Below are 23,203 nucleotides of genomic sequence, written 5' to 3'. Positions count from 1 at the left end.
CCCCCCGGCCGCAGGAGCCCCCCCCGAGATCGGGGCACAGGGAAAAGGGGGAACACGGACACCCCCCTCCCAGGGTGACCCAGCCCCAAGGGCTCATATGGGGGCCCTGCCCTTTGGGGGAGCCCCATGGGCCGCACTGGGGGGCAGAAGGGTGCCCCCCCCATTGTCTCCCAGAACAAAGGTCCCCATCCAGGATCCGGGCCTGGCGCTGCCCCACGGGGGCACCGCGGGTGCTGCAGCCCTTGGGACGGGGGAAGGAGCTGCTCCCACTGCAGTGGGGTCCCCACAGGTGGGAGCCGCCCCGGAAGCTCCCCGGTGAGGATGAAGGAGCTGGCTCAGATGGATCCAGTTTATTACCAGGCTGCTGCTGAGCAGAGAAACCCCTCAGCCACATGGAGCTGCTGGGGCACAGAGAGCTCAGGGGAGGGGGGGACAGCCCTGACCCCCCCACAGTGCCCCCCAAACAGCACGAGGGATGCAGGCTCACCCTGCAATAGCAGGTCCTGAGCCCCACGGGGGGGGCAGGAGCCACCCAGGGCCTGAGACAGGGATCCTCCTGCAGCAACAGAGGGGCGCTGAGCACCCCCCTTCCCCTGCTCCCCACAGGGATGCAAGGCCCTGAGGTCCCTCTCCTGCTGCGGGCAGGTTGGTGCAGCAGCGCCTGGAGCAGGGGCCGAGGGCGTGGGTGCCACCAGAAGGGGCAAGCACAGAGTCCTGCACTGGCCCCGGTGCTTCCCAACCCATGGTGGTGCAGGGCTGGGCCCGGCCGGGAAGGGGCTGGGGGTGCCGATGGTCCGGGCCCCCGCTGGGCCCCCGCTGCGGTGCCAGCTCCTCCGGGGCTCTGGAACCAGGAGCAGCCGCCACCGGTGCCCCTCAGCAGTCACCGGCGCTGTCCTCGCTGTCCGAGTACATCCCCAGCAAGGTGAGGGAGGATGCGGTGGGGGCAGCCGAGCCTGGGGATAGAGCAGAGAGCATGGGGGGAGCCGAGCCTGGGGGCAGAGCAGAGAGCATGGGGGGAGCCCAGCCTGGGGACAGAGCAGAGCATGGGGGGAGCCCTCCCATGGCACAAACCTCATCCCCCGGCTGGAATCCACCCAGGACAGGGCTGAGCCGGGCTGAGAGAGACCCCAGGGCCCTGAGCCGGAGCCTCCTGCAGGGCAGGAAGCAGCAGGGGAGCCCCAGGGTTTGAGCGAACCCTCTTGTGCCTGAGCAGAGGCTGGGAAAGCCCAGGGAGGGCTCCTCCAGCACTGCCCTTCCTAGGAGCTCCCCGGAGGGACCTGGCGAGCCCAGAGCTGATCAATTCCTTGACTCTTTCCCTAAACCCATGGATCCTCTGGCTTCCCAGGACAGGCAGATGGTGGTGAGCTGCTGCAAAGCCTCCTTAAAGCTTCCAAACTCCAACGCTTTGGTACGTTTTATAATCAGGCCCCAAACCCAAGCCATGTTCTTGCTTCTGCATCCCTATCTCACTGTTGTGGCTGAGCCCAGCACCCTACGGGCTCACCAGGATGCTTGTTTGAAGCTTTTGGCCCTGAGGCTCTGTCTCCAAGGCCCTGGCTGACAGCCAAGGACAGGGAAGGAGCCTCTCCTCCATCAGGACATCTGGAGCCAGGGACACCCCCCCGATCTCACACCATTGTGGGCCCATCTGTCCCCAGCTCGCCCTGAGAGCACCGATGCTCTGAAGCCAGAGCTGAACACCACGTGCGTGCTGCAGGTCCCTCCCCGATGGCCCAGTTCAGGGCACCCCATCCCTGCACGGGCAGTTACCAGCGCTGGCCGCGGTCTCCTGGCTGCCTGTGCCATTTGCCAGGGCAGGACTTGGCTTCTGCCTCCTCACTGTCACCAGCCCGGCCAGCTGGGGCTTGCTGTTCAGTTTGCCCACGCTCCGCTCCCAGCTCTCAGTCTTCAGCTTCTTACTCTGGGGCTGGGGGTCCTGCAGAGTGGAACAGGGGGGTCAGGGGCCCTCGGAGGGGAAGGAGCGGTGAAACCAGCAGCACAAACAGCAGGAGCCATGGGACCGCTGCTCCAGCAGCCACGGGGGGTGTTCTGCCCACAGTGACTGGCACAGGCTACAGACACCGAGGATATGAATCCCAATGGCTGCAGAACAGCCCCTGGAGACAGAGGTCCCACTGCCTGGGAGAGCTGAATCCAGCCTTGTGTGGCCATGGGATGCTGAGGAGACGGAGCATAGAGCCATGAACAGTCTGAGGTGGGAGAGACCTTAAAGCTCCTCCAGCTCCAACCCCTGCCAGGGCAGGGACCCCTTCCACTGGAGCAGCTTGCTCCAAGCCCCATCCAACCCCCAGGGCTGCCCCCCCACAGCAGCACCATGGGCCTGCAGGTGGTCCTGCCACTGAATCAAAGCCCCCCTGGCCCAAGGATCAGTGCTGGGCTAGGGGACATGGCTCAGATTAACCCAGCCCAGCTCAGGGTCACAGCAGCTTTGATTCCCCCAACCCACGAGAGGTCCCAGACACGGCTCCACGCCACAGAGCAGCACTGCCGGGGCCTGTCTGCGGGGATAATCCCTCCCCTGCGAGCCAGGCACTGAAAGCTCTTTTGTTCTGCACGGCCTCAGCATGGACAAAACCGGAGCACAGGAGGGGCTGTCCCAGCGGAGGGGCGGGTGTTTCACTGCTGGGCTTTTCAGAGCACTGAAATGGGGCCTCGAGCAGGACCAAGGCAAAGGCGAGCCCGTCCTCTGCAAGCTGCCTGGACGTGGGGATGTGAAGGTCTTTCCCACCTACCCGATTCCCCGGCTCTATGATTCCGGGTGTATTTTCCCCTCAAGAAATGAAAGGGCTTCAGTATTTTCACCAATTTAGCTACTGAAAACTGTGCTGCTGATTGAGCTCCCTGTGGGGAATGTTATAAACTGCTGGAGCTGAAAGGGAAGCCACGTCCTGAGCGAGGTGGGGGCAGCTCCATCCCCGCCTCTGTCAGCAGACGTGGTCTAAAATCACCAACTGATCCCTGTCCCCTTCCAGCCCAGTGCACGGGGACACGGCCTTTGGGAGCTGCTCAAGCATGACACCGGGCTCCAGCACTGCACAGAGCAGGGACAGAGCAGGCAACAGAGCCCGGGACAGCGGGTTTGGGCTGGGGGAAGAGCCTCTGCCCCCACTCACCTCCTGCAGGATGTCTGTGGGGTTCATTCTGGCCTCAGGCTTCACGTGTGGCTTCGCAGGCTCCTCGTCAGAGTCGGAGTCCACCAGGAGCCGGCGGTTCTGTGCCTGCTCCAGCATCTCTCTGCAGGGACAGAGCCCCCCCGGGCTGAGAGCTGGGCCCGAGCTCCCTGCTCCCTGCTCGCTGTGCTGAGGGCAGCCGGCAGGCAGCGGCGCTGCCATGGGCAGCCTCACCCCATGCAGGAGCTCACTCCCCTTGTGAGGCCGCTTCCCAGAGGGGTGAGGCCTCCCCCATAACACTGCCCTGACAAACTGCCCCCATTCTCCTCCAGCCCGCTCAGGGTCACCGGCAGCCCCCGTGACCTCCAGCCCCTCAGGCAGGGCCCTCTCTGAGCTGCTCTCGGGGTGCACTCCCAGCCCACTCACCTGATCTCCTGCTCATCCTCCTCTTGCTCCCTGCGCTTCTGCTCCGCCTCCAGCTCCTTGTACTGCTTCAGCATGGCCTCGAAGTCCACGTTTGCCTGGCGCTGGTTGAGTTCCTTCAGCTCCTGCAGGTTCTCCAAAACCTCCATCTCCAGCTTCGAGTCCTTGGTGCGGTTCTCCAGGACCTGGGTGACCAGAGATGAATGGGATTATCTGAGCTAGAAGCAGCAGCCAGCACCACCTCTCCACCCAGTACAGGGCAGGAAGCCCTAAGGGGATCACCATCATCATCATCCTCATCCTCATTTTGGGGTCTTAACAGGACAGGAAAAACTGGGGCAAGATGTGGCCTGTTAAAAGTGCCAGCACAGGAGGAAACCTCCTGAGAGCAGAGTTGTGTCCTGCCTGTCCAGAGCACACCAATACCTCGGGAGCCTGAAGAACGAAGCCAATGGCTATAAACCCACCTGCTTTGCTCAGGTGCCCTCAGCTGGGGCAGAGGTCTATCACGTTCTCGTACCTTCATGGGATTGTTGAGCTCTTCCTCTTCCCTCTCCTTCTGCATTCTTTTCTCCTCTTCCTCCAAGAGCTTCTCAGCTTGGAAGTTGCGCGTGGCCCCATGCTCCATGGTGTAGTCCGTGTTCTCGGGGTCTGTCTAAGGAACACACCAGGAAGATCACCGGGGCCATCCTGTGGCCACTTGCGGAGCCACACGCACACAGTTCCCAGTGCCAGCCTCAGCACAGGGGCAGACAGTCACCCACAGCCCTCCTGTTTCTCCAGCCGCCGCTGCTGCAGCCCAGCCACCGATGGGAGAGACACTTCAGAGCCACAAACAGCCACAATAAGAGGAGAGAACCTGAAGAGCACATGCTCAGGGCCAGTCTTTGATGGGACAAGGTTAATTTCCTTGCTAGCAGTGCAGCGCTCTGCTTGGGCTTCAGCCTAACCCTGACAGCACACCCATATTGCAGGTAACCCCCAACAAGCACCCCTTCCCCACAGGGCCAGCACCCAGCAATGGCCACAGCCTGCACAACCTCCCCAGGGAGGGAGAGCACAGAAAACCCAGGCCACCTCTCACCTTGAAAGTGATCTCTGCCAGGCACCGCGTGCACTTGATGTAGAAGCGGAAGATGGGCAGCCCCAGGTACGCCTCATTCTGAACAGTCTCCTTACGGGCGTTGAACTTTTTCCCCTTATAGATGTATTCCCCACAGGTCTTGCAGCTGGGAAAGGAAAAGGAAAGGTTCATGACACAAACAGAAAGGGGAACAGACCAAGAAGAGTCCCATTTATTTCGGGCTTTCATCCTTTGGAAATGGAGCACACTTCAAACAAGCCCCCCCTATCCCCCAGCACCTCCTCCCTCTCTTTCACCCCCTTTCTCCTGCCCTGTGCCACCCCTCCGCTCCTCCGCACTGTATGAAGGGGAAACCAACCCTCAGCCAACTCCTCTCCCACCGCCACTTCCCGCTGCCCGGTGGAGCCGCTCGTACCGCATGTTGAAGGGGGCCATGAGCCGCACCACATACTGCCGGTCCTTCGGGAGCCGGAGCTTCGGGATCTTGGCAGGGTCGAAGTCCGGGGGGTAGTATTTCTACAGGGGCAGAGCACAGACGTGTGCGTGCGGGGCGCAGCGGCCCGGAGGAGCGGGAGCTGCAGCGGCCGGGCTCCCTGTTGCTGAATGCACCCGGAGGAGCCGCCGCGGTGCCGGATACCGGGTACCGGGTGCACGTCCTCCGCCCGCAGACCCGTCCATGGTTCTAGGACCCGACCCTCCTGCACCAGCGGAGGGGTCCTCACCCCAAACACCCGCTCCCGGCCTCAGATCCCCTTCAGGCCTCCCCGACCCACCCGGGACCCCAGAGCACCCCTGCTCTGAGGGCCAGCCTCACCCACAGACACCCCCAGCCCCACAGCGCCCCCCAAACCGGGGCGTCCCCCCCAACTCACGTTCAACACTTTCCGCTCCGACATAGCTGCGGTACCCGGTACAGCCGCCGCTGCCGCCTCTCACACCGATCGCCACTTCCGCGAAGAAGCCCCACCCCCCTCCGCCTCTCATTGGTGAGCGAGCCACGGGGTCTCTAACCCTCGTCTGTTATTGGCTGGCGCCGCTGCCGGGTGTGGTGCCCCGCACAGTGGAGTCCGCCGCGGCGGCGCGGCCCGCTCGGAGGTTCCGCCGGGGTTCAGCTCCTTCTGCCTCAGAGCTCAGCTCAGGCTCCCCTCGGGCAGGTTCAAGCCATTCCCCTTGGCCTGTCACTACAGGCCCTTGTCCCAAGCCCCTCTCCAGGTTTCCTGCAGCCCCTTTAGGCACTGGAGCTGCTCTCAGGTCTCCCCTTCAGGAGCCTTCTCTTCTCCAGGCTGCGCCATCTCAGCTCTCTCAGCCTGGCTCCAGAGCAGAGCTGCTCCAGCCCTCGCAGCAGCTCCGTGGCCTCCTCTGCACCCTCTCCATCAGCTCCACATCCCCCTAGTGTGGCTGCATCAGAGCTGGATCAGGGCTGCGGGGAGAACCCCCCGCCGCCAGGGGTCGCCCTCCCTTCTCGCCTCTATGGTCATGGAGCGTCCCTCCTCTGGAGGAGCTGTCCCAGCGTTCCGCGGGCGCTCCCTCTTTCCGGTGCGGCGCCATCTGCGGAGCGGGCCGTGAGCGGCGGGGCCGGGTTCGGGATCCGCGTCCATCGGCGGCGGCGCTGAGCGCTCCGTCCCGCAGCCATGGCGATCCGGTACCCCATGGCCGTGGGCCTCAACAAGGGCTACAAGGTGACCAAGAACGTGTCCAAGCCCCGGCAGTGCCGCCGCCGCGGGGTGAGTATGAGCCGGGCCCGGGCCTGCGCTGTTCCCGTGCCGCGGGGCTGGCGGGAGGGTCGAGCCCAGGTCCGCGGTACCGGACACCAGTGGTACCCGAACGGGCGAGGTGGTTCCATGGGGGGGCGGGTGTGGAGCTGCAGGGACTGGGGCAGCGGCAGCCGCAGGAAGGGGAGCTTGAGCGTTAAGCACGGGTTAAGTCACAGGAGGCGTTAAACCCGTGAGGGTGGGTGCGAGGCAGCCGGTACCGGCGGAGGAAGACGCCAGACGCATGCAGCCAAGATCAGTTATCCGAGGTCAGGGAATGCTCACAAAGAGGGAACTGCACCTGGCCGCTTTACCTGCTCTGATGAAACTGGTTAGACGTGGTGTTTGAATCCCACACTCCCAGGCTGGTTTGGGTTGGAAGGGGCCTTAAAGCTCCTCCAGTTCCAACCCCTGCCAGGGCAGGGACCCCTTCCACTGGAGCAGCTTGCTCCAAGCCTGTGTTCAACCTGGCCTTGAACACACCGGGGCCTCAGCCCAGTGTTTGCAGGATGCTTTGCTCTCCAGTCTGAGTCAGGCACCGCTGATGTTCTTGGATTCATGGATTTCTCCCGCAGCGCCTGACCAAACACACCAAGTTTGTGCGAGACATGATCAGGGAGGTCTGCGGCTTTGCGCCCTACGAGAGACGTGCCATGGAATTGCTGAAGGTTTCCAAGGATAAACGTGCTCTGAAGTTCATCAAGAAACGGGTAAGTCCAGCTGCCATCGTCAGAGTGGTTTGGGTTGGAAGGGAGCTTAAAGCTCCTCCAGTCCCAAGCCCTGCCACAGGCAGGGACCCCTTCTACTGGAGCAGCTTGCTCCAGGCCCCTGTGTCCAACCTGGCCTTGAGCACTGCCAGGGATGGGGCAGCCACAGCTTCTCTGGGCTGAGAAGAGTGCTGGGAATGCTCCTTGGGTTGGGTGGGAGATAGACACAAGGGTCCCAAGGCCCAGGAGTCTCACTTTGCCTTTGCTCTTTCTGCATCATTTGCAAATCTGGTGTTGGGAAGAGGAAGAAAAATCCTGGGGTAGAGGCTGGGAACCATTCACCAGCTTGGGGGTTCACTGAGGGCAGCTTTTACCTTGTCCCAAATAACTGAGTGCAGTGAGATGCAGTGGTGAGAAGTTCCTGACTGGGCAGGCCAGGCGAATGGGGGCTGAGCTTAGCAGAACTTTACCATTTGGAGTGAAGGAATGAAGGGCATTCATCTCCAGTGGATGTCTTGGGTAGCCTGGAAGCTGTGTCTGTTTCCTGCTGGAGTGATGCTGACTGCTCTGCTCTGCCCTCAGGTCGGCACTCACATCCGGGCTAAGCGGAAGCGGGAAGAGCTCAGCAATGTCCTGGCAGCCATGAGGAAAGCTGCTGCAAAGAAGGACTGAGTTCCACAACCTCTAACTCAATAAAGCCCTTTCTTAAAGAGGAGTGCAGTGACTGACAGTGGTGAGTCTGCTTCAGCCTGTCCAGGTCTGGCCTGGCTTTAGGCCTGGAGTTGTTTCTGGTGGTACTGATCCATGGTTTAGTGGGGAGAAACGTGTCCCTCAGCAGCTCAATCACGGACTCGGCTAGGCTGGAAACGAGATGAAGCCCAGCTGTCCTCCAGCACTGCCAAGGCCACCACTAACCCATGGCACTGAGGGCCTTGTCTGCATGGGCTGTGAACACTTCCAGGGACAGTGACTGCAGCACTGCCCTGGTAGGGAGCAGTAAGGTCACCCCTGAGCCTTCTCTTTTCCAGACTGAACCCTCAGCCCTTCCCCATCACCCCTGTGCTCCAGGCCCTGCACCAGCTCCACTGCCCTTCTGTGGTCCAACTCCAGCACCTCAGTGTCTCTCTTGCAGTGAGAGGCCCAGAACTGAACACAGGATTTGAGGTGCAGCCTCACCAGTGCCCAGTGCAGGAGCACAGTTACTGCCCTGGCCCTGCTGCCACACTGGTGCATACAGGCCAGGATGCTAATGGCTTCTTGGCTGCCTGAGCACACTGAATGCATGAGCTCTGCTGAACTGGCTCTTGGAATTTCAGTCTCCCCTTATAAGCCAAGACAGGGAGGGGTTTCTACAAGGCACTTCCACCAGCAGCACCTCAGGAGTGTGGTCTTTGTGAATCACAACCCCAAGCTCTGCTTGCAGTTACGTGTTTTTTCCCCATCAGCACTAATTAATTGCCTAGAGCAATGACTGAAAAAAATCTGTAATTAAAAAGAGACCAGAGCAGTGGTAGAAAGGCTCCAGGGCTGGTGGCTGAAAACATGGACATTCCTTATGTAAAATGTCACAGTTTATTGGAAACACGTAACTGGATCATCATTCCATAGTGAAGACAGAAATATTTTACTCTAGTAAAGCCATAATTCATTTCAGCAGCTGCTCAGCAGCAATAGCTCCATGTCCCACTTAGGTCACCCCAGTACTCGTTGGGGCTGAGCATTCAGGGACAAACCACCTTCCAGGCATGGGACTGTTGAACATCATCCTCCACCAGAATCCAGCTTAGAAAATGCTATATCAAATACCTCGTTGTAGTGCTCAACAAAATGCACTTCCAGTCCTTCTGTAATGAATCCAGCAAGGTCATAATAATCCTTCTTATTCTCTGATGGCAGAATGATGCAGGTGACACCCGCCCTCTTTGCCTGCGGGAGAACAAGGGGATGGAGGCTGTTGAGTCCTAGGAATCCATCCACCTCCTAGAAACACCCATTTTAGGCAGCAAGAACACAAACAGTTGTTCAGGAGCATGATCTGCCCTTACTCTGCAAGGGGATTCCTTACAGATGGCACTAAGGATGGATCATGTTCTACATCTCCCTTAGTTCCACCAGTCCAGTAACTGGATCACCACAGATGCTCTTGCAAGGCTGGGGTCCTGTCTCCTTCCTCACAGGCAGAGACAGCCCCCAAGATCCCCACGTCCCCCCAGCAGGTTTCTCCCAGTACAGCAGTGACCACTGGTTGTGACAGTCCCTGCAGAGCCCAGGGCACAGAGACAAGAGGAGAGCTCTCACCGCAATAGTTTTCTCCTTGATTCCACCAACAGGAAGAATTTTTCCAGTTAATGACACCTCTCCAGTCATGGCCACGTTCTGCCTCACTGGACAGTTCATGGCCAGTGATAGCAAAGCTGTCACTATGGTACACCCTGCACTTGGTCCATCCTTTGGTGTTGCTCCCTGGATAAAAGAGAGCAAATCATCACAACCTCCTGCCTTTAGCTCATTCATGTTTAGCAACACCAGCACAAACCAGAGCATGAATCCTTTGAAGCTTTTAGTAGGCGTAAGCCAACCATGAAAAACAAAGTACCAGAGGTGAGCAGCATGAGAGGGAGAGAGCATCAAGAGATGCAAACCAGGGAGGACAAAACTGAAAATCACTCAAGGCAGACGAGAACATTCACTTTAGAAAGCCCAATAAAATCTAGGCCTGAACTAGTGCCAGTCTGGATTTATCTGAGCTCAAACTCAGGCTGACAGGAATGCTGTCATGGGATCCAGAGGAAAATGCCTTTATCCCCCCTCCCAGGTTTTACTGCTAAAAGAGGGTATCCTGCCCCCAAATGAAGTGCTTCCCAGCTTCATGTCTAGGGGAGCAAGCCAGCCTGGCTGCTATGCATGCTCTGCTCTGTGTACTCTGCATCAGTTTACCTCGGGCACATGCAAGTGGATATGGGAAGACATGAGGAAGTCATTGTTGGGGTCCTTCTGCATCAGAAAGGCTCTTGCAAATGTGTAAGCTATCTTGGCACTCTCTTTCATTACGTCTCCCAGTTGCCCTGTTACTTCAAGGGACCCATCCTTGTTCTCCTTGTCTTTGGGTCGCCTCAGGGATGTTTCAACAAACAGAGTGGAACCTCCTAAAGAAAGACAAGACAAAACCAACATCCTGAGAAAAAGTTAAAAGGAAAAACGAGGTTTTAGTGATGCAGAAGCAGAGGCAGGGGTTTGGAACTGGGGCTCTCTGCTGAGACATCATTTCCCTCTTCAATTCCACCCACTGTTAGTTAGAGGACGCCGAGTCGTATACTGTAGTTCCCCAAGTTCCTAGGGAAGTAATGCAGGGAAGCCTCAGCCCTGCCTTAAGTCAGAATGGCACCTCCGGCTTTTAAGGGAGCAGACAAGGTCTTGTCCTCTCTAAACAGGCTTATGCCTTTAGTCATTGCTGTTCCTAATGTATGTGCTTCATATGGGATATGGAACATAAAGTGAAAATATGCTGGCCTGAGGCTAAAGTGAACCTGGGGAAAGGGAATAAGAAAGGGCCCCTTGTTCAGGGAAGAAGCAGTCAGGATCTAAAAGGCCACGAGTTAATGGTGCTGGCAGTTCACTGGCTTCAGTTTGACCATCACATTCCATCTGGAGATCATAAATGTAGACATTAACCCCCAAGTCATTTTGTCTCACCCATCGCTGTCCAGGCCAGACCCATCACCACTCCTGGAGGAGTGGTTTCATACATGCGATCCACGGTGAAGATGGGCTTGCCTACAAAGTCCTGCAGGTTCTCAGGTGTCACCTGCACGGTCTCTGCTTCTCCACTCACAATCTTATAGGCGGATTTCCTCAATACCTGGGCGAGACAGGGATTGCTTTCTGTAGGAGGAGCTGAGGAGGCTGAAGCACAGTGGTCACGGTGACACACAGCTGTCCCCTCACCTTTTCCACTTGCTTCTGCAGATTCCTCACCCCGCTCTCTCTGCAGTACTGCTTGATGAGAAGAGTCAGGACATCGGATGTGATTTGGGCTTTGTTTTCATCCAAGCCACACAGAACTCGTGCTTGAGGGACCAGGTACCTCTGAAAGAAATAATCCCCCGCATCCTTCCCTTAGTTGTTCTGACAAAAGCCTGACAGTTCCAATTCACCACTTCATTATGCTCAATGCCGTTTGCTGGAATCCGCAGCCCATGGAACACTGGAGTTCCTTTAACTGGGTGTTCCAATCAGAGGGGCCCTGTCCAAAATGCCACATGTCTGGGTTTTTCTGGACACAGCTGGATGTAACCATTTAAGCCTGAATCTGAATTATCAGATGTGATTAAACAGTGCATCAGTGGCTTCTCTTACCTCTGCAATTGCAAGTTTCTCTTCTGCCACGTATCCTGATACATTGATCACTTCCATTCTATCCCGCAGGGGCTCTGGAATGGTTTCTGTTACATTGGCAGTACAAATGAAAAGTACCTGGAAGCATTACAAGATCCTATTAAGCATTTTCATTAACCTGCTGCTTCACTCCAAGCAGCAGTCCTTCAGTTGTGGGTTTTTCTGTCTGAAAGGCTGGAGCACTCATGTCTCAATCCCGTCTAACTAAACCATCAGCATGTTTTCATGGACAGGAGAGCTCTGCAGTGATTCACATTCATACATTCCAGCTCCACAGCCTTTGCACAAGAGAGAAATACCTTTGATAGATCCACAGGAACATCAAGATAATGATCCAGGAAGTTGGAGTTCTGTTCTGGGTCCAAGAGCTCTAGGAGGGCTGAGGATGGATCCCCCTGATATCCTCTTCCTATTTTATCCACCTATGGGAGAAACACCTTGAAAGCTCCAGGAAGTTTTAGACCACAATAAACTCTCATGTGAAGATTCTTTCCTGGCTCCATCTGAAAACCTTCATGTGTCTGTTCAGAAACAGCCACTACCAGTCTGGCAGTTCTGGGGCATTCACCCAAGTCCCCACGAGGCCACTACGTGAGCACAACACACCTGAGGAGACACAGATTTTAAGGGTGGTGTAGAGAAGCACTATAGGGACTACAAGGTGCTGGCTTGTGTCGGTTCCCTACTATGTGAGCCCAGAAACCCTTTTCACTCTGCCCAAGGTGCAAAGTGCCCAGACTCAGGCGCTTGTCACAGCTCTGGTAGTGACTTTGCTGCTTTCACAGAACCACGGGCTCCTGCAGGGGCTTGTCAAAGGCATCTGCCCAGAGAAGCTGTGAGGCTGCTGAGGCGCTGGCACAGGGAAGCTGTGGCTGCCCCATCCCTGTCAGTGCTCAAGGCCAGGTTGGATCTGGAGGAGCTTTAAGGTCCCTTCCAACCCAAACCACTCTCTGCTTCCATGATGTTGTCCAGCCCCACTGCTCTGGATGTGAGCACCTGGAGCCAGCTGCCCAGGGCCATGTCCGAGGTTGTTGCCTCTTTCAGGATTCTTCAGGTCCTCAGGAGAGGCCAAACCAGGGGTGCTCTCCATTGCTTTTTCTCCTTAACTAGATGGACATAACACAGTTTGCCACTGCAGCCAACACAAGGCTCTTCACCACCACCACTTTAGAAGTGCCATGACCTAAGGGTTTCATTACCTTTCAAATCAAGATACTCACTGGTTCCATTACACTGCAACTCATTACCCAATGTCTTGGTTCCCCCATACCATTCCCATCTTCTGTTGGTCTTTCCCAACCATGGCACACAAGGAAGCTAGGGATAAATTCAGTCTACCCCAAACACCTGCTATTATGTCCTGTCCTTACTTGATTTTCCACAGGCTGGTAGCCCTGACTCACTTATTCTCAAACCAGACCACAAACTGTCTGTAAGCATCTTATTCCTTAGAGCCTTGCTTTAGATCTGCTGAGAGAGTGACTCTCTCCGATAATCTCTGGTTTTGTGCACACTGACGTACCCACACCGAGACAGGGAAAACAAAAGGGTCTGTGTGTCACTGTCACCCACAGAACTTGAGAGCCCAGCAACATGTAACTAACAGCCCCAGAGCTGGGATTCGGGGGAGAGCTGCTGCTTTACTTTTCCTATTTGGGTCAAGAGCTGGTCCATGAGAGAAAACCAGCAGGAAGAGCAGATACATTACCTCATCGATCAGGATAAGGGGATTCTCTGTCTTGGTCTTCTTCAGGCACTGGATGATTTTTCCTGGCATAGCTCCAACGTATGTTCTCCTGTTTTATCAGAGACTGTATTTAGGGAACCATTGCAGAGCAGGCATCACACAACACAGAATGCAGCTGATGGAACAGGTATGTCCTGCTGGGAAGCAAGTCTACCCATCACCATACTAAGCACCAAGACCCACTGAGTCTGTTCCTAGTAGAGAACAGACATGAATTTTGGCAGTTTTTATCTTTGGTTTTAACCACTTTTAAATTAGAGGGAAGAGAAGAGGTAATGCTGAGAACAGAGCTGTTTGAACAGTGACTTCTTGGTTTTGTGGGTAAAGAAATGTAAATCATTCTGCTAGATGGAACTGGCATCCAGGAACATGCAGAAGCAAAGCACGAGGGTAATAACAGAGTGAATGCCAAGAGGCGCAGAGCAGAGAACATGCTGGTTCTCATACTGGTTTGTGCTGGAAGGGACTTCAGAGCTCCTCCAGCTCCAACCCCTGCCAGGGCAGGGACCCCTTCCACTGGAGCAGCTTGCTCCAAGCCCCTGTGTCCAACCTGGCCTTGAGCACTGCCAGGGATGGGGCAGCCACAGCTTCTCTGGGCACCCTGTGCCAGCGCCTCAGCACCCTCACAGGGAAGAGCTTCTGCCTCAGAGCTCAGCTCAGTCTCCCCTCGGGCAGGTTCAAGCCATTCCCCTTGGCCTGTCCCTACAGGCCCTTATTAACATTAATCTCTGCTTCTGTACCATACAGGGCAGAACCTCACAGGTTCAGCTCACACTGAGGAGCAGCCACTCTTCCTAGTTGAAGGCACTGCTAATTTTGTTTTCTGGTGTATGTGGAAGGAAAAAACCCCCCTGGCAGGCCTGGGTCTGTCGAGTTTGTACTAATTTCTTCTTATTCTCCCCATGAATGTTCTTCTTCCCAAGTTTTCCTCACACAGCCCCTCCCTCCTGGTTATTCAGAAACCAAGAGTCAATCACATCTGAACATGTGAATGATCCTGTTCAATCTGTCACTATTATCCAGTGCTGCATCTATAGACAGACATGAATTAGCAACTGACATTAGTCCAACGCTTTTGGGTAGCTCACACAGCTTTTCAAGGGTCTTCCATAAGCATACACAAGAAACAGAGAGCAACTGCACTTAAGAGCCACAAACAGGATTTATATTCCAAACTCCACCCTTTGCTCGCCTGTTTTTCCTATATCCCAACTCCTGCCAGCAGGGTTGTAAATTACCTCAACTCCAGCTGGGTTCCCATGCTGACCACGTTAGTAACAAGTGCTGGTTAGAGAAACTGCTCAAGTTACACTGACCTGTGTCCTTTTATTTCTGCTACATCCGTCATCCCTCCGACACTGAAGCGGAAGTACTCTCTGTTCAGGGCCCTGGCAATGGAACGGGCAATGCTGGTTTTGCCAACGCCAGGGGGGCCATAGAAGCACAGGATCTTCCCCTGGGTGGACCCTCGCAGCTGGCTGACTGCGATGAACTCCTGCAGAGCACATGAAGAGGCAGAGTGAACAGAGGGCGACTGCCCCAACACCAAAACAAGCTTACCAGGTCAAGCACCGATTACAGAATGAGCATCACACAAAACTGGTCCTCAAAGCAGCTGGGGAAGGCAAGGGGAGAAGCTAAGTAAGGATGCTGGTGCACCTCTTCCCTCTGGTTATTTACACAGTTTAGATGTCTCAGCTTCCCTAACCACAGCAAGCACCGGTGGGATGGGGCATCCTCAGGCAAAAGTGACAGAAATCAGGGAACAAGGCAACCCTGAAACCCACCCTATCTGCTTCTTGTGAGGGCTGTATTTCAGACTACAAACCCTTCAGCACCCAACACAGCTCTAGGGATAGGTAAAGGCCAGGAGGCAAACGTGCCCTTTGCTAACTTCTCCTCTCTTCATCTTGCAGTTCTGTGTGTTTTGAAAGGCAGCAGCTTTGCCAGGCAAGCAGAACCATTGCAATACTCATTAAACAAATGGATTAAAACAGAGACTGCTTCTCTTGGACATTCACCCACTTGCTCAGCACTCGGCAGCACAGCAAATAAACTGGGAGTATAATGCAGTTTGAAATCAGACTATGACCTTTATTGCTAGGAACAATTAAACCCATGAACTGCTTACAGAACACTTGCACACAGCTTTGTTTGATCCATGAATTAACTCAAATTCAATGGAAAGCTGTAACCTGAAACACATCCAAACTGCCTGGTGCTAAGCACAGTGTCAAATGGGGCACACTGCCTATTCCTGCCTTACCAGAATTCGCTTCTTGACATCATCCATTCCATAATGATCCTCCTCCAGAACTGCTCGGGCTCTGGTCAGCTCCAGGTTCTCCTCACTACACTTTCCCCATGGGATGGATGTCAGCCAGTCCAAGTAGTTCCGTGTGACACTGATGGAAACACACAAATGAGGGTGGTCTGACAACAGTCAGCTCATGCTTTCCTCCTCTGCCTTCCAAGTTAACCTCAGCCAGAACAAGTGGGATATAACCTACTCACGGAAGGGAGCTATGAAAAGAACATCAATATCTGGACAGTCACTGCTAACCTTTCATTCTGATCTTCACTCCCTTCCCAAAATCAAAGCTTTCTTCAGGAAGCTTTTGCTTTCCTGAGACAAAGAACTCCAACACAAATCCAAAGACCAGGACTTTTCCACACATTCCCTGCAGGATTTCGTGCTGTGGGGCCGATTCCTGTCTGAGGTTTCTCTTCTCTCCCATCTAATGAAAACACCTAACTACAAGAGAGCGGAGCCAAAATGAAGGGCTGATGGAATCACAACATCTTTCAGGAGGGGGAACGAACTGCACAGTTCTTAGCCACAGCATTAAGGTGCAGGAGAAGACCTAAAATGCTCAACAGGTAAACAACAGTGAAACAAAGGGGATTTGGGGAACAATCCCATAGCTCGGATGGGATCATGTGCTAAATTCAGGGATAACAACTATGACAAAAACCCAGTAGGAACTCCTAAGGTATGAGCTTCCCAGAATGGTACTGATTTCTCCCATTCTCCCGAACACCCCTGACAGGAGAGGACACAGCCATGCACTCACTTGAATTCTGAAGAGTGATTATCCAGCAAACCCAACTTGTTCAGCTCTTCATCAATCACATCCATGACGTGTTTTGGCACCACCAAATCCTTTAGTCGCTCCCGGAATTTCTCTTCTATAGCATCCTTGTCCTCCTTTTCCAGACCCAGCTCTTTCTTAATGATCTTCAGTTGCTCTTGGAGAAGGTATTTGCGATGGGTTTGCTTGATCTTCTCCTCAACCTGGCCAAAGCAACAACCACAGTAACTGTTCTGTTCCTGGTACAACCCATCAAACGTCAATCAAATGCTTCCAAATACTTCTGTTATAACCTTTGTAGCAACTGAAAATGCTACTTGGAGATCATTTGCAACACATTTTAATACAAAAAGTGACTCTGACATACTCCAGCTCCCTCCACTGGCTGTGATTTGGTACTTTGAGGTTTTGTTTATGCTGGGGACACAAAAACCTGGGCAGGGTAAGCCAGGTGTGATCTCCTTAGTGCCAAATAAAGGGGAATAACCACTTCTCTCAACCTGTTGTCCATACAACTGCAGAGCCCAGTATGCAATTGACTTTCCTTGCCACAGGAGCTAATGGGCAGCTTCCTCAAAGTTCTTTCCAGCAAAGCTATTTCCTACCCAGTGGTACCCAGCCTGTCCTGTGGCACAGGATTATTGCAGCCCAGCTGTGGGACTATCAGTTTCTTTCTGCAGAACTTGGGGAGGTTCTTACTGACTCCCTAAGGGACACCACTAGCAGCTACATGCAATTAGGCTTTATAGTGTCGAGCACTACCTTTTCTGCCCAGTAAACTAGCTAATGTCTTTTCACCCACCTTGTACTGCCTCCTTCCAGTCTGTAACATCTCAATCTGATCACAAGAATACTATGGCTGCCCATAACAAAGACCTTGCTAATGTCAGCATAAAATGGTCACTGCTGTTTAGAATGGACTGTTGCTTTGCTTTACCATTCTCTGCTGGCTGCACTAAGCATCAGTGGTGGACATGACAGAAATACATACAAGGTGTCTGTTACCTGAAAACCTTACCTCCCTTCCAAGACGCTGCTGAAGTTTGCTCAGCTCATATTCCTTCTTCAGGAGGGAGAGGGCTTTGTAAAGCCTTTTGGGAATCTGGGAAAGACAAAACACAAAATGAGTGTTCAGACACAAAACTGCTGTCAACTCCTAGGGAGAAACAGAGACTAAAGAGCTCCAACAGGCTGCCTGGGAGAAATCTCCAGCACCTGCAGATGAGGAAAGATGAAGCATGCAGCAGTTACACATCATGCAAGCAATGCCACCAACGATGCAGAACTATCTTTCTCTAAAGGCAACTTATTAATGACTTACTATAGCCTTCAACACAAACCTAGTCACTGATACTAACAAATCATCAAACATAGCACTGAAGTCTCCTCTGTACTGAGGCCTGGTAAAGAAACCATAACATGGAACAGCCTCACTGCTGATTCAGCTAGCCCAGCTTTAGTTAAAAGCTTCATCTTACACTCGTTTCTTCCAGGATGTCTTGAAGTTCATGTGACTCTGCTCCTGTCAGTGCTGCACCCATGTCACTCAGATAGATAGGGTTATCCACCACACGCTGGCCAGCCTGCATCATCTGAAGTACAGACTCTCTGAAAAAATAGTAATAAACCCCAAAGTGCTCTGTTAAACTCATGAGGGAATATCTTTAGAGTTATTTACTTCTTATGACAGAGTAAAGAACTGAAACACAGCTCAGTTCCATAGCAAAGAACTGTTTCCTTATAAACCTGGCTAAGCCAGCACTCGGTAACACATGCATAAATCACCTGATAGAAGGAATGACCACTGATACATAAACCCAAACACGGAATGCTATTATAAGAGTTATGTAAAATTTCTGGGTGTCAGTATGCCAGGACTCTTCCTATGCTCATATTACATGGATCAGGCCATGACAGTTGTTGCAATGAGCTTCACTTAGAACCCAGTCCCCTGCCATAGGACCTATCCTGTGCCGTACCCAAAGCAGGTGGCAGAGGAAACACATACCTGTACAGGGGGTTCAGGGCAATGATGTCCCGGATGGTTTTGACAATTTCTGCAGTAAGAGCCTATAAACACAACACAAATTTCATCAGCAAAACGCCTGGAAAAGGACAAAGAATGCCTCAGTGCAAATATGACTGATATTCCCCAAACGCACCAGTGCAGGAGCACAGGAACACAGCCACTGCACTGGTGTGCTGTGCTGGTACCTGCTGCGGGGGCAGTTATTCCTCCTGGGAGGCAAGGAAAGGCAAGAGGGGCTATATAAGGGTTTAGTGGTGGTGTTGGCAGTTCTGGGGTAATGGTTGGCCTTGATGATCTCAAAGGTCTTTTCCAAACCACCTGATTCTAGAAGGTGGTTTCTGCACGTGCAAAACTCAGCTGGTTCCTGGCCAGAAGATATGTTCAGGGTGACCACTCAGGTCGCCTGGAGCAAAGACTCAGTCTGCCAAAGGAGATGACACAGGCTAAAGCCCAGCCCAGCCTCTTCATTCAGCAACCTTTGGAAGTGATCAGTTCTAAGGAACTGAGTTGCTGTCATGAAATAAATCCCTATTTTCATGGAAGGCCCTCACGCAGTGACCCTAGGAGAAAGGAAGGGTTTCTGAACTGTGAAATTAGAGCCTGATTTCAGAACTTTTCCTTTCAAGCAAGAAACGTAGGTGCAGCTCTACAGGCCAAGCTCAGGCTTGTAGCATTAATTCACTCACTTTAACCTCTTCTGTGATCTGAAAATCTTCATGAACCACATTCTCTACTTCCACCATGAGAACTTCCTGCGAGGGAGCAGCTACAGGATCTAGTACCACTTCCACTGCTTGGTCCTTTGCTCCAGGCTCCTCTTCAGCCTCTTTCTTGGAGCGCTTCTGTTTCCTTCGTTTCTGTTTGTTCTCAGGCTCCTCAGGCTCAACCTCTAGCTGCTTGTTTATACGAATCCTGAAACCCAACAGAAACCAGTACAGTGAATGCCCCTCTGTTATGTGCAATTTCAGCTCTTCAGCATGAAAAGAGCCTAAGTTGTATCTCAAGTCAAATTTCAACCTTTGACAAAGGTGACGTCGTGCAGTTTTTGACAAGATGGAGCTGCTGGTCTTTTACTCAAAATAAGGCTTGATTTAGTAAACAAGTAGTAACCAAGTGGTAGGCCCTGACAGGACTTACAAAGAGAATTTACAGGGAGTAAGCTGCCATGAAGAAAAGTTAACTGAGCACTGATTTAGCCTCTTGGGGGTGAATGAGAGGCCAAGGGCAGCTGAGTGCACCTTTATTATAAGCTGCTGGCTTAAACCAGGTGGAGAACCACAAAACCAGATTTCTAATGGTAAAAAGAATACACCTTTAGGCACTGGGAGGCTGGTGAGATGCAGTGGTAATACAAGCACTTACCTTCGGTGTCCCATGACTATCATACGCAGCTTGTCGCCGAGGTCCTGCATCTCATGAATCTGCACAAACGTTCCCATCTGGTAGATTTCGTTCAGATCCTCAACCACGTCAGATTCATTGCTGTTGAGGAAAGGAAATGGAGGAGATATTCAGACTCCTGAGGAAGCAGGTACGAAGCATTCACTGGTTGGAGGAATCTAAGCTGGCCTCAGGAGCAGGGACACTGCGCTTTACCCTGACGGTCACTGCCATGCAGTCCCTTTCCAAGCCAGCCACCAGCCTGGACAGCCACAGAATCACAGCTGCGTTGGGTTGGAAGGAACATTAAAGATCACCAAGTTCCAACCCCCCCTGCCACAGGTTCAGCTCCCCCCTTTTCTAAAGCAAGACTCAAGCTCCTGCAGTGCTGGTGGTGGCAATGAAAACTGTCATAGCAAGAGACAGGCTGGTCCAACCCTATCACAATTCCTGTAATCCTACCCAAGGCAGGGAAATTCAGATCACAGCCTTTTGTGTAAGTGCAGCCTAGCCATGGAAATAGCTTATTTTTTAAAAGGATCAAGAGGAACTACTTACTTGTCATCCTTTTTAAGAAAAACACCAGCATACGGCTGGGCGAGACGAACCTTCCTCCTCAGCAGCTCAACCAGCTTCTTATTTTTCACCTGGGACAACAACAGATATGAAATCAGGGATCTGTTTCTGTAAGCTCTGCACCCTCTGTGTGTAAGGGGAAGCCCTGCCTGATTCACAGGGAAGAGCTTCTGCCTCAGAGCTCAGCTCAGTCTCCCCTCGGGCAGGTTCAAGCCATTCCCCTTGGCCTGGCCCTACAGGCCCTTGTCCCAAGCCCCTCTCCAGGTTTCCTGCAGCCCCTTTAGGCACTGGAGCTGCTCTCAGGTCTCCCCTTCAGGAGCCTTCTCTTCTCCAGGCTGCCCCAGCCCAGCTCTCTCAGCCTGGCTCCAGAGCAGAGCTGCTCCAGCCCTCGCAGCAGCTTTTGACAGTGAACAGGATGATCCTGACAGAGCAGCAGCAGCAGCAGCACCACTGCTGTTGGCCTCTCCTCGTCTTGCACACCTGCTTTAATGCCTAAAAGCACCGTGCTTTGCGTGTCAGAGGCATTAAGAGAAAACAGAGTTCCACATTCACCTGAGAGACTGTGTATTACCAGGAAATAAAGTACCAAATGGCAGCACAGTGAATTCACAGGGTAAGAGAAAGCACTTAACGATTATCCCAGTGTAGGACACACTTAAAATCAATGACTTGTACGTGAAAGTGTCATGAGCCGTGCCTGAAGAGCATCTTCGTATTTAACATTTTCCTCACCCAACACATCTATAAAGGCACTAAAAGTTGCACAAACTCGGTCCAGACATGCAGAGAAGTACCGTCAGGAGTACCATCACAATAAATAACAGTGCAGGACCGGGAAGATCCTGATTCAGCTCCCGCTCCATTGACTCCCAGTGAGCTCGGTGCAATGCGGCTGAGATGTAAAACTACGAGTACCTGTTGCTACACAGCTGCCTTTCAGGGGGAGAAGGGATCTGGGCCTGGCAGTTCCAGTCCCGTACAGAGACAACGGCAGAGAACAGAAATGTAGGGCTCCTGAAAGCCACAGCGGGGTGCGGGGGGGGAACCACGCTCCGAGACCTCCATCCCCACGGCAGCGCTGCCCCACACCAGCGCCAGGCTCCCCCCGTTCACGAATGCCATCGCTGGAGCCGTGACCCGAGCCCCCGCGGCTGCACCAAGGACACATCTGCTCGGCCTTGAGCACCACAGGGCTGCAGGCCCTGACCGCGCGTGTGCGCGAACCGCGGCTCTGATGCAACACCCGTGAAACGCGGAGCCCGGAGCAGCCGCGACCCCCCCGGGCTCGGCTTGCAGAGCGCGGCCGCGGCGCAGCCAAGGGCCCTCCCCAGCGCGCTGCGACCCCGAGGGGCCTGCAAAGGGCCGGGCGCTGGGAGCAGCGCACCCCGAAACCCCAGGGCCGGCCCCACCGCTCTGCTCCGAGCCTCCCCCGGCCGCCAGCGGCGACCCAGCCCCGGGCCCTCACCTCGATGATCTTGATGAAGCGCGGGAACACGGGGTTCCGCGTCACGGCGATGAGCGGCACGTTGGGGAAGTGCTCCGGGACCATCAAGGGCGTCAGCGCCGTCATAACCGGCCCGGCCCCGCCGGCCTCCCCCCCGCCGCCACCGCCCTCCTCCCCGCCGCCTCCTTCCATCGCGTCCCCCCCCGCCAGCCCGCCGGGGCTGCGCTGCTGCCATAGCGGAGCGGTGCTGAAGGCGGCGCGGGCCGGCGGCGCGGAGCCCAGCGGGGCCGGGGCGGGAGCGGCGGAGGCAGCGGCCGCCAAGAGGCGGCGCCGCGCGGGGCCGAGCAGCGCCGGCCGCCAGCGCCCGCAGAGCCGCAAGCAGCGGGCGGCCGCCATGCTGCCCTCCCGCGCCCCGCCGCCACTTCCGTCCCGCCGCAGCGCGCAGGCGCGGGGCACGGCGGGTGCGTGGCTGCGCGCACGTCGTGGCCCCCGCAGGGCGGCCCCGGGTGGTGCTGCGCGGAGCGGCCGCTGCGGGGCGCTGTCCGCAGGTTCCGGTCCCGGCTGGGGCAGGGGGGAGCGGCTGCGTGCGGGGAGCGCGCTGGGCCCCTCGGGGGGGGTCCGGTTTGGGGGGGTCCCGCTGGGGGGGTCCCGCGGTGCCGTCCTTGGCGCTGCCGCAGCCGCCGCGCAGCGAGGTCCCGGCGGTCACCGGGGGGTGGCTGCAGCCGGGCAGGTTCGGGTCATCTCCATGAGCGGAGGCTCCACTCCCTCCCTCGGCAGCCGCTCGGTCACCGTCCCCAGGAGCGTTTCTTTGGGTGCAGCCGGTGCCGTGGCCTCCGGTTATTGACGAACGCAGAAGGCAGCAGCAGACAAAAGCGCTAGGGAAAGGCCTTGTGAGAATCAGAATTCAGTGTGTGACCCGCACAGCCCGTGCAGATAAGCGATGCCGTACATCATGCTGCGGGCGCCGGCCCTCACTGGGTAAGGTCATGGTCCCCAGGGAAAGCAATAGGAAAAAGCCGTCATGGAAAAGCACTGTGGAAAAGAATTCCCTTTATTGTTCAAATACGCGAATGCTCTTGAGGAACACCGGCACTCGGAGCAGGCAGGAAGAGCCCTCGGGAATTACACAGCCAAGCACCCGGGAGCAGTGAACCCATCTCCGTCCCCAGCTCCTGCACATCCCATCTCAGGGCAGTGTTCAGGGGCAGATCCGCCGCCCCAAGCACTGTGCACACCCCCAGCTGTAACGGGACACGCGGCCCATCGCGGGGACACCCATCTTCTCCATGGGCTGTCTCTCTCAAAGCTCATTTGGAAGAGGCAGGTCCTAATCCAAGAGCTCCTCATGTATGTATGCACTGAGTTGGCTGCTTCATCCCAAGGGTTGCCCATCTACTCATTAGGGATAAATCCATTTGCAAACTCAAAAGTGGAAGCAGCAGGA

At 54.8% G+C, this 23,203-nt stretch overlaps 3 protein-coding genes across 4 annotated transcripts in view; 1 reads left to right on the top strand and 2 right to left on the bottom strand.

Annotated features, from left to right (window-relative positions):
• Nucleotides 1–819: 819 nt before the first annotated feature.
• On the bottom strand, nt 820–5,562 carry YJU2 (YJU2 splicing factor homolog). The gene is made up of 8 exons (XM_061355821.1): nt 5,511–5,562; nt 5,054–5,154; nt 4,639–4,783; nt 4,075–4,209; nt 3,558–3,739; nt 3,135–3,255; nt 1,771–1,936; nt 820–953 (listed from the first exon to the last, which is right to left on the bottom strand). The coding sequence occupies exons 1-8, from the start codon at nt 5,532–5,534 to the stop codon at nt 874–876; spliced, it is 954 nt and encodes a 317-aa protein (XP_061211805.1). The 5' UTR covers nt 5,535–5,562; the 3' UTR covers nt 820–873.
• A 585-nt stretch (nt 5,563–6,147) lies between these two features.
• RPL36 (ribosomal protein L36) overlaps nt 6,148–23,203 on the top strand; it is an 86,979-nt gene continuing 69,923 nt past the window's right edge. Inside the window, exons 1-3 of one of the 2 annotated variants that reach the window (XM_061355838.1) lie at nt 6,149–6,362; nt 6,965–7,099; nt 7,679–7,804. In XM_061355838.1, coding sequence (XP_061211822.1) covers nt 6,270–6,362; nt 6,965–7,099; nt 7,679–7,768 — 318 coding nt within the window. In that variant the 5' untranslated portion in view covers nt 6,149–6,269 and the 3' untranslated portion in view covers nt 7,769–7,804. Of the gene's footprint in view, nt 6,363–6,964; nt 7,133–7,678; nt 7,805–23,203 lie in introns of those variants that run through there. The other variant, XM_061355837.1, reaches the window with a different exon arrangement.
• LONP1 (lon peptidase 1, mitochondrial) lies at nt 8,650–22,005 on the bottom strand. The gene is made up of 18 exons (XM_061355774.1): nt 21,781–22,005; nt 20,298–20,386; nt 19,722–19,841; nt 19,046–19,271; nt 18,339–18,400; nt 17,809–17,938; nt 17,349–17,432; nt 16,313–16,533; nt 15,505–15,643; nt 14,555–14,733; nt 13,200–13,287; nt 11,791–11,913; nt 11,453–11,569; nt 11,042–11,182; nt 10,790–10,955; nt 10,034–10,242; nt 9,395–9,559; nt 8,650–9,022 (listed from the first exon to the last, which is right to left on the bottom strand). Exons 1-18 carry the CDS (start codon nt 21,949–21,951, stop codon nt 8,858–8,860), a joined length of 2,595 nt encoding a protein of 864 aa, XP_061211758.1. The 5' UTR covers nt 21,952–22,005; the 3' UTR covers nt 8,650–8,857.

This window comes from Neopsephotus bourkii, unplaced genomic scaffold (genome assembly GCF_033783945.1).
Source record: "Neopsephotus bourkii isolate Nb327-2 ecotype Australia unplaced genomic scaffold, CSIRO-AGI_Nbou_v1 NB_838, whole genome shotgun sequence".
In the NCBI taxonomy this organism is placed as follows: Eukaryota; Metazoa; Chordata; class Aves; order Psittaciformes; family Psittacidae; genus Neopsephotus; species Neopsephotus bourkii.
The sequence above is the reverse complement of the archived record's forward strand: the minus strand, read 5'-3'. Positions and strand labels throughout refer to the sequence as shown.